At 43.8% G+C, this 12,833-nt stretch overlaps 1 protein-coding gene across 1 annotated transcript in view; it reads left to right on the top strand.

The window, feature by feature from the left end:
• The window catches only part of LOC111140871 (dedicator of cytokinesis 2), a 406,275-nt gene that overhangs the window by 59,894 nt on the left and 333,548 nt on the right, over positions 1-12,833 (top strand). The window contains exons 12-19 of the mRNA XM_022493104.1: positions 225-301; positions 840-965; positions 2,170-2,294; positions 7,571-7,669; positions 9,445-9,517; positions 9,631-9,734; positions 11,904-12,087; positions 12,216-12,313. Coding sequence (XP_022348812.1) covers positions 225-301; positions 840-965; positions 2,170-2,294; positions 7,571-7,669; positions 9,445-9,517; positions 9,631-9,734; positions 11,904-12,087; positions 12,216-12,313 — 886 coding nt within the window. The remainder of the gene's footprint in view (positions 1-224; positions 302-839; positions 966-2,169; positions 2,295-7,570; positions 7,670-9,444; positions 9,518-9,630; positions 9,735-11,903; positions 12,088-12,215; positions 12,314-12,833) is intronic.

The raw sequence follows: 12,833 nt of genomic DNA, 5'->3' as shown, positions 1-12,833 counted from the left end.
ATCATGACCTGAGCAGAAGGCAGCGGCTTAACCCACTGAGCCACCCAGGCGCCCGAGAAATCTATTTCTTGACGGCACATATGTTATCTGAGCTGGCTTGGGCAGGCTCACTTTTCACCTAAGGTATATGGGGACACTGGTAACTTGGTGGAGCACGTGGACCTCAAGATAGGGAACCCATAAGAGTACCATGCAAGAATTTTGTGCTTTCTTTTCCTTCCCAGAGTGACAGCTGAGAATGACTTCCTTCACAGCCTGCTGAGCAAAGTCACAGCCTCCAAAGGAGACAGTGGAGGGCAAGGTACAGTACCACAATGTGCCGAGTGGGCTGGGTTCTGGCTTGGGAGCTCTTGATTCTTTGGAAAACAGATCAAAATTGTAAAACCTGGGAAATATAGTCTTCCTTCCAGACAGACCACTGTGAAAAATGGGAGCATGTTATCTATGGAAATGGAAGCCACATCTCCTGAATCTGAATGTGCCCAAAGCACAGCTCCTATGTGTCAGGCACCTTCATAGACCTCCTTATTTGACTGAACTCTTTCCACAGTCTTGTGAGATAGGTGGTATCCACCTCACTCCACAAAGCCTGCGTGGGGGAATTTGACAGAAGCTGACGCTGCTGGAAGTAGCGAGTGGCATTCAAACCCATAGATACCTGGCCCCAGAGCCCCTCTGCTTTCTACCTTCTGCCTCCTCCTGTGTTGGGTCACTACATCTGTGATTGTTTCTCTGCTTCCAGCAGTCTCCTCCAGAAAGAGCCCAAAGGGAAAGATGGTGGGAGGGTGAGCATGAGCACACCTTGAAGTTGGCTTTTCATGGTGATCATTCCCTTCCAGGCCTCTGGGTGACCATGAAGATGCTTGTGGGTGACATCATTCAGATCCGCAAGGACTACCCACATCTGGTGGACAGGACCACTGTGGTGGCCAGGAAGCTGGGCTTCCCAGAGATCATCATGCCAGGTCTAGCCTTCCCGTGGGGCAGGGGTTGATCTGGCTTGTCACAACTATTTTCTTTTCAAAAAGTCAACTCCTTCCTTTTCAACTGCATTTTTTCTATTTCTCTCCCTGAAGGTAACCACTGAAAATGATTATTGTATATCCAATAATCTTCCCTATAGTCACATAAAAAACATAGGCACATAAATATATACACATGCACTTTTTTTCACCTCACAGATGGGATCACACTTCATATGCCTTATATAACATTACTTTATATGCTTTATATAGGGTTCTGCCACTTGGTTCATCACTTAATTTATCATAGACATCCTTCCTACTTCACTACACATAGAATAATTCTATTCTTTTGGGGAGAATATTGTCATTCTCTTAAATTTTTAAACTATATATATATATTTTTTATTACCACGGGACACTATGCCTGTTGTAAAATGTTCAAATAGCACGAAAAGGTAAAAAGTGAAACATTAAAAGCTCCCTCAAATTTTGTCTCCAGAAGTAACCACTATTAAAATAGTCTAAACATGTATATAGTAAAAGAAAAGCAAATGATATTATATAATAACACTATTTTGAAACTTCCCTTTTTATCTTAAACCTGTCTTAGACTTGCATCCACCACTGCTCTCGCTGACTCACTCCTTTCAACAATGTATGGTGGTCCACTGGGGGCCTGTGCTTTACCTGACACGGCACTTCCCCGTGCTTTCCCCTGTGGGGTTTTCTAATCTTACTGCCCCCATTCCTGAAGACCCTCCGGACCTCTTCCTGACCCCGTGTCCTTGGACTCGTGAAAAGTCACCCTACCTGCGTCAGCACAGTGAAGGATCTGGGGCTGCAACTGTGGACTGTGGTTGTTATTCATCATGGGCCAAGGAGCTTTCCTTTGCCTTCCCAGAAGGTGTCACTAGAGGACGGAAATTCAGTAATTTTAATGATGAGAAGAAGAGAGCCAATTTTGACCATCCTACCTACCTTTTGCAACTGATGTCCTAATGTTCCTCCTTCCTCTTGTTACCTCCTTCTCTAGCCTCCCTGATGAGGAAACAACACTTTTTTGAAACGTGTCTGATGTTAGTTTCATTAGCAGACGTCAAGGCGGGGCACTTGCCTTCCCACCCCCGCCCCTGTGCCTTCTAGTCAGTGTCTCTCCTGGGTGTAGAGACATGCCAACTCTTGTCTCTCTCTCCTCTGCCTGCAGGGGATGTCAGGAACGACATCTACATCACTCTCTCACAAGGCGACTTTGACAAGTACAACAAAACCACGCAGAGGAATGTGGAAGTGATCATGTGTGTGTGCGCGGAGGATGGCAAAACACTGCCTGTAAGGGGCCCTGTTGCTGCTCTGAGTGCCCCGGCTGCCTTGAGGGCTTCTGCTCACCAAGATTTGCTTTTCCCATCCTGGTCTGCTCCCTAAATGTCAGGTGCCTTCGGGATGGCCTTGAGTAATGTGATCTACACCTTTAGAGCTTGGTTTTTACACTGGCCCATAGTAAGACCTTGTGCCATTTTCTCTTTACATCAAAGCAATGTTTCAATGTCTGCTTCTCTCCTTTCATGATCCCTTCTTTTTCTTTTTCCTCTTTCTCTCTTTTCTTTTCTTTCTGCTTGGGTTCAGCTCACAGGTCAGCTTTTTGTTGTTAAAATGTTGTTCTCATTGAAATCTGAGCTGGTTTATTCAGACAAAATCCCTGGCAAGAAAAGGGATCAATACAGAGCCTTGGGCTGGGGTGGAGACTCAGGATGGCCTCAAAACAGACATTCCCAACACTTAATCCAACTCCCTAGTGCCCAGCTAGAAATTCTGGTGGAAAGCCTTATTCGTAAATTGGTCTCCAGAGGGCCAACACCGTATATTCAAGAATGCAAATCACATTGCTATAAATATTTATACAGCATATGTCCTATACAATATTTCTCATGTGTGTTTACATTTATTTACTTATATTTCCTTTAAGGTTGTCAGCAATTGTGTCCAGTGTGTGGGAGGGTTCTGCTTCTCAATTTCTCCTTTTGGAGTACTGAGCTGAAAATAAAATCAGCTCTCCGTAGCAGTTTCAGCATGGGCAAAGATTCCGCTTAGGCCACAGCAGGTGATTAGATAGCACAGTGGGGTGGAGGGTGGTGAATATTGATAAATCATCTGCTCTAGCCTTGGGGCAGGGCTCAGACAGATTTTGCTACCCTCTACCTAAGAACATAACTAGCATTCACAGAGGAAATGCTATGTGCCAGGCACTGGGATAAGTACGGTGTTACCATTATTATTCCCATTTTTACAGAGGGTGAAACTAAACGTTCAAGTGAAACAACTTTTCCAAGGTCATAAAGTTAGTATGTGGCAGAAATGGAGTTTGAGTCCAGGTTTCAGGCCCTCTTAAATAGTTCATGGGGATGCCCATCCATTTAAAAAAATCCCCCAACTTATTTCTCATTTCAAAAATGAAGCTAATAATCACTTCTATCAAATCCTGGGAAGATTCGTAATTATTTTTTGAATTTAAAAAAATCCTGTTGTCTTTTTGTTGGTAAAGACTGGCCCCCTTAATTACTATCTGGTTGAGCAAAAATCCAAGGGTTTAACTCATCCTCTCTTTGTTGGATTCTGAAAAGTAAAATAAGTGAGAGACACTTTGCTCAAAGGAACACAAAGGAAGAGCAGAGGTTTTTATCTGAAAGGGAAATTGCATTTCACGAAGGTATAGACCATTGCTTTGAAGTTATTTTTATCCAACTACCTGTTGGAGGACTTTTAAACCTCAGCTTCATTTTTGAAAACACTGATACGCTTGCCTTCGGTATTGCTGAAGGACAAATTGGAAGGAACAGTTACCAGGAAGGCAGGCGTCTTATCTTGCTTCTGAACCATTCTTCCTTCCACCCCTCTGTCACCCTTTCCAGTCACACCCTACCAGGCTAAGCAGACACACTCTTCAAAGATGAATATATAAGCAGGTATTCTGGGGACTGAAATGAAGAGGTAACTATGGGGCATGGTGGTAATTTGCAGTTTCCTCTATTAGGCAAGTTATGGGGGAGTTCAGTTGACTGACTATTGAAAATTGCTAAGGAAGCCTGTGGGAGGCTGTTCTTTCTTTATTTGCAGAAATAAATATTACTGCCTAATTAAGTGTCAGGCAGCACACTCAAACATTTGATACTGGTGGGTTCCTGTGGGAATAGTCTCCTTTAGGAATATCTAGTTCTTTTCTTGTTACAGGCACACACTGCTTTTGGAGGAGCAGGGCCAGAGGACAGAGTAGGTTACACTTGCCCTTGGCTCACTTTGGGGTCTCAGTGAACTTTTTCAGGAGGGGCCACAGCAGAGAAGCTAATGGTGTGGGCTCTGGGATCAAATAGATCAGGTTTAAATCCCAACCTCCCTTCCTAGTACCTGTGTAATCTTGGGCAAGTTTTATTTGTCTGTAAAAGAGGAATCATCATCTCCTACTCTTGCAACCCTCTCGGGGTTGCAAGTTAAACAAAATGGTACCAGTAAAGCACCTGGTTTGCAGTAAATACTAGGAAACAGGAAGGAGGGGTAATATTTAGAGAAGGCAGAGCAACCGGGCAGGAACCCAGGCAGTCAAATAGGCAATCTGATGTGGACAGATGCCTGAAACAAGTTTAAGGGGAAGTGAGAAGGCTCTGATGCCAGGCCTAGAAACCTCTGCTCTTCTGAGACCAGCTAGCTTACGTGGGTAGAGGCAGGGCATGGAGGACAGGATATTAGAGTGCTTAAGACCATGGACTCTGGGGCCAGGCAGCCAAGTTCGATTCCTAGTGCAGCCTGGTTAGCAGAAGGACCTTGAATAAATTGTGTAATGTCTCTATGCCTACAGTTTTCAGTCTGAATAGGAGACTGGCATTTGCACCTTGCTTTTGTGAACTTCAGATGAGATGATCTACACAATAGGTGTTCATTAAAATTGACCAGTATTACTAGAAAGGAATGGTAGTATTCTGCCTTTATTCTTGCCTTATAGATGGCATCTTCCTGGGATGTGGCCTTATAGGTGTAGGACACTCAGGCTCTTAAAGTGCATTTGCATCCATGGGGTCATTTGTTCCTCTGGTGATTACCACCAGGTACACAGGGCCTGTGTGAGGAGGCTGATTTTCCCTGCTGCTAAAGTGTGTCCACCAAGTCAGCATTAAAGCCTCTAGGCTTTCCTGATTCCTGCTTCAGACAATCTGAAACCAACTAGGAATTCTTACTGTTAATTGGGGGTCTTGGGGTGGGCAATGGGTAAAATTATTAAACAGGTTTACTTGAGACATATATAAATTCATATTTTCTCTAAAATTAGGCTCAGTCCCTGGTCATGATTCTCAACACATGTGAAAACATTCAATTTTTAACTCTGGCATGTTGAAGGGAGGGTCTTAGGTCCTCCTCAGAGTAATACTGGATCTTTTTTCTAAAGCCTCAGGCAATCAAAAATTTTCATCACCAAAATAGTTCTGTGGGAGTTGGTTGCCTGCCATATAGCAATTTTACTTTTACCAGAGATATATGTGTATTCTCAAATTTTATAAGCTACATGGGATTCACTGGAGTTACAGAAACTCTAAACCCATAAATGTCACTTGATATAAATCTTGGGAGGCTGGAGAGCATCTAGGTTGTTGTGAAAGGAACATTGGACAGAGAGATAGCGGGTCTTAGACATATGCCAGCTCTGCTATCTTTCTGGGCAAGTGACTTAACCTCTCAGGGCCTCAGTTTACTCAGTTTTGAAATGGGGATAATAGTGGTGATCCTTGGTGGTGTTTGTGAGGATTGGATTAAGTGAGATTGTACATGTAAAGGGCTCAGCATATTGCTCAACAAAAAGCAGTCTCTAAATAGTTAAACCAAGTTTGAAAGCATGTTTATAGTTCAGGCCTCAAAAATTTCTAAAAAACTTCATCTCATTGAAAACCAAGAGATTGTTTTTCTCCATTTTTAGTTCACTGGTTATTCTTGTTTTTTTTTTAATTTAATTTAATTAATTTATTTTGTAAGTAAAGATTTTATTTATTTATTTGACAGAGAGAGAAAGAGAGAGAGAGAGAGCACATAAGCAGAGCGAGCGTCAGGCAGAAGGAGAAGGAGGAGCCCAACTTGGGGCTCAATCCCAGGACCCTGGGATCATGATATGAGCCAAAGACAGGTGCTTAACCAACTGAACCACCCAGACACTGCAATTCTTTGTTTTGTTTTTTTTTTTTAGAGGTTAATTCTGAAAGGATGCTATATCCTTATTTTGAAATGGACTCAATTTGACTCCGAGTACCATCAGTCATTCTTGCCCTACAGCTTGGAAGGAAAGAAGGAGAATTCCAATGAGAGGGGAAGAATTCTCTTTCCCACAAGTTAGCTTTTCTTATGGGGGGTCCTAGAATGCTTGTATGTGGCTGGCTTTGGTCATTTAATCTCATGGTGGTGGGCGTGGGGGTGGTGGTATCAAGGATCCATTGGTGAATCTGCTGGAATCTGGTAAACGTCAAGGAGTCTGTCATCCTAAAAATGCCCGGAGGCACATAGTTTTGCAATATGGGGGCCAGGGGCTCCAAAACCAAACCTCATGTCCCTAACTAGAGACTGGAGGTAAAATTCTTAGGCCTTTCCTGGGAGACCCTATTTAGATCCTGTTTGGGGGCCAAACCACAAGAATTAACAGAAAGAGATAGAATCAGGGGCCGACAGACCCTATTAAAAGATAATTTTCCTTATTACTCTGAGGGTGTTTATGGCAAACAGCAAATGCCCTATACTTGGAATACTAAGGTATGCTTGCTCTGTGCTCATTCCCTGCTTGGAACATCTTGCCCACTTTTTTGGCTGAAAGCCAACTTGGAATCGTCCTTCAAGATCCTCAACTGTCCTCACCTCCAAGAAATCTTCCCTGAATCCTCAGGCTGCACTTAAGGATCCCTTCTCTGTGTCCCACTGTAGTAAAAAGACATATGTTCCCTGCTGTCACATTGTGTTGTTCAGTGACTTGTCTGCTTATCTAATGATCCCTCCCCAAAACTATGAACTCTCATGTCAGGCTTAATATCTGACTCATGTCCATATCCCAGTGCTTGGCATGGGCCTGATACCAGAAGATGCTTGGTAACAGTAGGGCTCCCCCAGGCCCCTCTGTCCCTGTACCTGTCGGCAGCCCAGGCTCCCTCCTCTCACCCAGCTTCCCTGTTAGCATCAGAATCCATCAAAGTGAGCTGCTGCTTGACTGCGCTGAGCCTGTTTGTAAACTTTGTGCACATTCAGATTTAAGAAACAAATAGTATTAATAAGACTGGCAGCATGCAGTAACTCTAAGGCTGGTTACCATTTACAATAAGGCAGTCACGTCAGTGCCTGGTGCGCTCCAATGGTTTCCAGAATGCAAGTAATAGAATTTCTGTAATTAAACAGCTGTCACTCCTGGGGCCAGGGATGTTCATGTATAAATCTGTAATGTAGAAGGGTACCTGGCAGAAGGGTTGGTGAAGGGAGGGTTTTCCCACCCTTGAGGCCAGTGTTGGCCTCAGGACCAATAGTGTCCAAGCACAAAAAATGGCAATTCTGTAGTGTTTTTTCTTTCTCTCTTTTTTGTTTCCTTGGGTCAGAATGCAATTTGCGTGGGAGCTGGGGATAAGCCCATGAATGAATATCGGTCCGTTGTGTACTATCAAGTCAAACAGCCACGGTGGATGGAAACAGTCAAGGTAATAATAATAATAATAATAATAGCAAACATGTATCTAGGGGCTCTGAGACACCATTCTAATTTGAAGCAATATCCTAGTATATGTTCAGTGGTGTGTCAGGCAGTGGAAATGGTGGCGAGTACCCTGACCTCCTGATCCCCTTCACTGACCCAGAATCAGCCATGATGGGATTGTCAGATGGTCTTGTTGCTCACAGTGCCCAGCCCGCCAAGCTGTGTCATTCCACTCAGCAGTGAGGAGCGACAGAGCTTGCAAGTGAACGTGAGACTATAAGAGACCACTTAATGCCTGAAAGACACTGTCTTGGGAGGGTGCCTGAGACAAAAGTGGCATTAATCACAAATATCCGTATTACCAGATTGTCACATGAAGCAGAAGGGAATATCGTACATTGGAAGAGGAGTTTGGAATTAATTCAGTGAACAGTGAAGCTTGAACGCAGCTTCGACTATCTCTGCCTTGTAATTAGTAGCAGTCTTTATTCACCCCGTGCTCTGAACCCAAACACAAGATGTTCACATAACTTCCTTTTCCGACACAGCTGTCCAAACCTCAGTGGTTCTTGCCTGGTCACCTATATTCCCATTTTCCTCAGTGTGTCTCCCTGCACTCACTCTTTTCAAAATGACCTGCCCAACTTTGGGGTCAGAAAGCTATTGGATCAAGTTGGTTTCCTCTTTTCTGTGTTCTCTTGTACTCTAATTATTTCTCTTTGCTAGCCCTTGTCACATGGTTGTTAAAATATGTGTCTTTCCATGTGAAACATGAGCTTTGGCGTTGCGGGTCCTCTGCTTCGCCTCAGCAAGGCCAGCGTTTCCTGTGACGGGCTTGCGGTGGCCATTTGATTCACAATGAAAGAATGAATCGAACTGCAGTCGCCCAGGAGGCTCTCAGTTCCTTTGTTCTGTCTGAAGTCATAAATGGTGGACCTCTTCAGGCTCAGAGTTCATTCTCTGGAGCAGAAAGTGCCCCCAAAGTATACATCTGTTTGACTTTATTTAATAGTCACCGATTCTGTGTAAACTTGTCCCTCTTAAAGATCAAGGTGGTTTCCTCACAGGTAGCTAAGCTTCTCTGCTTTGGCTTGAATCACCCATTGCAGAAACAGCTGGGAGGTGTCAGGAGTTGGGCAATCCTAGCCAGGGTGGACGTGTCTCCATTTAGGGTGCAACATACCACCCGCTGGACAGTGAGACAGGGGTGACGGAGGACTGAGTGATTTGGCTCAGTGTCTTCAGAGGTAAAAGCATCTGGGTATCTCTCCTGCCAAGGATGGGAATGAGCCCTAGGATTTTCCCAAATATTATTGGATTCAAGCATTTTTACGAATTTGCATGAACAAGGGTCTTCGAGCATACCCCCTAATGACCGTGGTTAATTTGCTAAGCCCTGCTGCACTTGCCAGAACTCCTGGACTGTGTAAAGAAAATGTGCATCGTGCAGTTTGCAGTGCATCAAACCCTGTGCTAAAGTTATGTGACTTTTATATCAATTTGGGGAGATTCATTTTAACCCACTGTAATTTACAGACCTCTTTTCATTGGCTAGGAATGCAATTTGCCAAATGGATTACATTTGGTACTTTATTTTCTCTTCATAGCTAGTTCTTATGTAATTTATTTACAGTTCATCAGGCTTGATGGATGGGTAATAAATCAGCATGCAGCTCTCTCAGTTAAATGGTCGGACTGCCTTTGGTGGGTGTGGGTGGGCTGGATAGGGGAGGGCTGTTTAACTCATTGTCTTCTGAGCTCTGGTTTCTGCCTACCAAGGTGGCTGTCCCTATCGAAGACATGCAGAGGATCCATCTGAGATTCATGTTTCGGCATCGGTCATCCCTGGAATGTGAGTACCTGACCAAAAGGCACCTCTGAAGCTCCCCTAAGGGGAGTGGAGTGGGATAACTGGGTGGCCCATGTGTCATTTTTTTTTTCCTGACCTCATAATGCTATTTCTAGCTAAAGATAAAGGAGAAAAGAACTTTGCCATGTCCTATGTGAAGTTGATGAAGGAAGATGGGACCACTCTGCAAGATGGACCCCACGACTTGGTTGTCCTGAAGGTACCATGTGTTGGAATTAACTCTGCAGTGAGTGGGGCATAGGAAGCCAAGGGAAGATGGCAGCATTGCTTAGTGGTTAACAGCAGGGACCATAGCATCCCACTCACCAGGGTTCACCACCTGTGTGGCCTTGCACAAAATCTTAAATTCTCTGCCTCTGTTTCCCCCTCTGAGAGCCCTCAGTGAATAACTGTTGAGTGAGTATCACATGAGACTGCTCATTTAAACACAACCTTGATGGGTACATAGCACATGGAATAAGTGGAAAAGGTTATTATTACACAGAATGGGCTATTGAGGGGCACCTGGGTGGCTCAGTCATTAAGTGTCTGCCTTTGGCTCAGGTCATGATCCCAGGGTCCTGGGATCAAGCCCCACATCGGGCTCTCTGCTCGGCAGGAAGCCTGCTTCTCCCTCTCCCACTCCCCCTGCTTGTGTTCCTGCTCTCGCTGTCTCTTTCTCTGTCAAATAAATAAATAAAATCTTATTTAAAAAAAAAAAATAAGAAAGAATGGGCTATGGAGTCTGTAAAGAGCCCTGTGGGATGTGTAGAATACCAGCAAGAAACATTTGAGAGATGCCTCACTGCCGGTAATGGAGATATATCAGAATCTGGGGTCCCAATCCTGCCACTGACTAAATCTAGAATCATCTCACACATCTTCCTGAGTATCAGTTTCCTTTTTCTTAAGTGTGATGGTAATATTTATGACAAACCAATGAGATGACCCATGTGGAAGAGCTATGTATAAAAGGGTGTACAGATACTGACCATCATTATTTTACATCATAAGACTAGTACTGTTTTCGAGAAGTGGGAAGTGTTTGCCTTGGTCTTATCTGAATGCTTTCCCACAACCCCTCTTTGGGGATGTGGGATGCCTCTGCTAGCACCTGGCTGGACACAAAGCATGTGCTTGTGAAGGAGGATAAGGCTAAGACATTGGCATAGGGATCCAACACCTGTCCTTGGCTTTCTCAGCCTTGGGGCTGAAAACACCTTTTTGCCTGTGGTCTCCATGGCAAACACTACCTCATCAAGGCTTCATCACCAGGCACTCTTTCTCTGAGTCTCTCTGGGTTTTCTGGAAACCCCCACCCACTTCTGCACAGCTTCTCTCTTCTCATTTATGGCACATCAAGGTAGTTCTTGCCTTGAAAGACATTCTTCCCCAACAGACAATGAACTTGTGGTGGAGGGGCATGGGGGGAAGGGGGGTAGGTCCAGTTATAGTCAGTTTGCAATGTCCTCATTTTTCTTAAGTCTCAGTTTCCTCATCTGTAAACTGAGGATGATAGCAGTGTCTATGACAGAGATAAGAGCAGTTGTGAGGTTTAAAGGAAATGAACCAAGGCATATAAAGCACTTAGAGCAGCTTCCAGTAGTAAGTAAGTGCTCAATAAACTTTAACTCCTGTAATGCCTACCTGTAACTATGCATTTCCACATGCCAAGGGATTTAGGTGTCTATCAACTCTTTTAAGAGCTCTATAGGCATTATGCCCATTTAGTCTGCCCCAAATTTCTAGGAGCTAGGTAATATTCTTAATCTTAAGTTTAATCATGAGAAAAAGAACACACAGAGACCAAGCATGGACAAGACTTACAAATGGTAGAACAAGGTCTAGATCCCAGGACTTTCAGACTTCAGTGCCTTTGCTCTTAACTTTCCCTTTAAGCTGATTCCTTATCTTGCTGGTAGGTGTGTGTTAAGATCTCAAGAAATTTAGGGGCATCTGGGGGTCTCAGTTGGTTAAGTGTCCAACTCTTGATCTCAGCTCAGGTCTTGATGTCAGGGTCATGAGTTTGAGCCCCATGTTAGACTTCATGCTGGGTGTGGAGTATACTTTAAAAATAAGATCTCAAGAAATTTAGGAGAAATCAAAATGGCCTATCAGGGAAATCTTCAATTCCCTTCATGCTATTAATTAAATCCACAAATCCTTCAATTAGTTGGTCAATCCCCTTTTCATTAATGCAACTTTGGATTCTTGCCTGTTTTGTGGAAAAATAGCCCTGCCATACCAGCTGTTTATTGTTTCTCTAGTTATTTCTTTTTCTAATTCTGACTCTCTGCACCTTACAATGTGTAAGCTGGCCACTGCAAGCTCTATGTGGCATTGGGCATGTACCCATGGCTGGGGGAAGTAACCAAGGTGTTGTTTCCAGGGGGAGAGTAAGAAGATGGAGGATGCCAGTGCTTACCTGACCCTTCCTTCTTATCGACACCATGTGGAAAACAAGGGGGCCACCTTGAGTCGAAGCTCCAGTAGTGTTGGGGGGCTCTCTGTCAGCTCCCGGGATGTGTTCTCCATTTCCACCCTGGTGTGTTCCACAAAGCTCACCCAAAATGGTAATGAAACCTTCAAGAGTTGTATATATGTAGTGCACATGTGCATGTGTGCATGGGTAACCCCAGGGGTTCCTGAATGGACAGTTCAATCCAAGAATAGTAATTCTGCTTGTCTGGACTCTTTCCAGTGGGCTTGCTGGGTTTGCTGAAGTGGCGTATGAAGCCTCAGCTGCTACAGGAGAATTTAGAGAAATTGAAGATCGTCGATGGAGAGGAAGTGGTGAAGGTCAGTGGGGCTTCATTTTGTTTGTCTTCATCCCCAGTGACAGAGCTTTAAATCTTGGGTGGCTTTAGGGGGCAAATGAAGTGCTGAGGGAGATGGGACTTTTTCTCTAACAGAGGGACACAGTGTCCCAAATTGCCATGAGAAACTTTTACTGGGAAATTCAGAGGGTCATATGGTTCAAGGATGTTGAATGTTGAGTGGTAGAAAACTATGGTTGTGTTCAGTTCCTGGAAGGAGATCAGCCTGGGTGTAGATCTCAGCTCAACCACTTACCAACTTTATGTGATAATGTGAATATGACATATTTCATAGGGTGGTTTTGAGCCTTCAAGACAATAATATTTAAAAATTACTTAGCATAGTCTCTAACACAAAGTTATAATATTGAACTAAACATGTAAATCATACAGAGTTCAGTAAGTAGTAACTATTAATTATTTTTGTTGGCATAAGTTGCTATAATAGTGTGATGTCTTAGTACTACTTGCACGTTACTATTAGAAATAAAAAGTATTCTTAG

This window comes from Enhydra lutris, unplaced genomic scaffold (genome assembly GCF_002288905.1).
Source record: "Enhydra lutris kenyoni isolate GAN:26980312 unplaced genomic scaffold, ASM228890v2 scaffoldscaffold5, whole genome shotgun sequence".
Classification (NCBI taxonomy): Eukaryota; Metazoa; Chordata; class Mammalia; order Carnivora; family Mustelidae; genus Enhydra; species Enhydra lutris.
The sequence above is the reverse complement of the archived record's forward strand: the minus strand, read 5'-3'. Positions and strand labels throughout refer to the sequence as shown.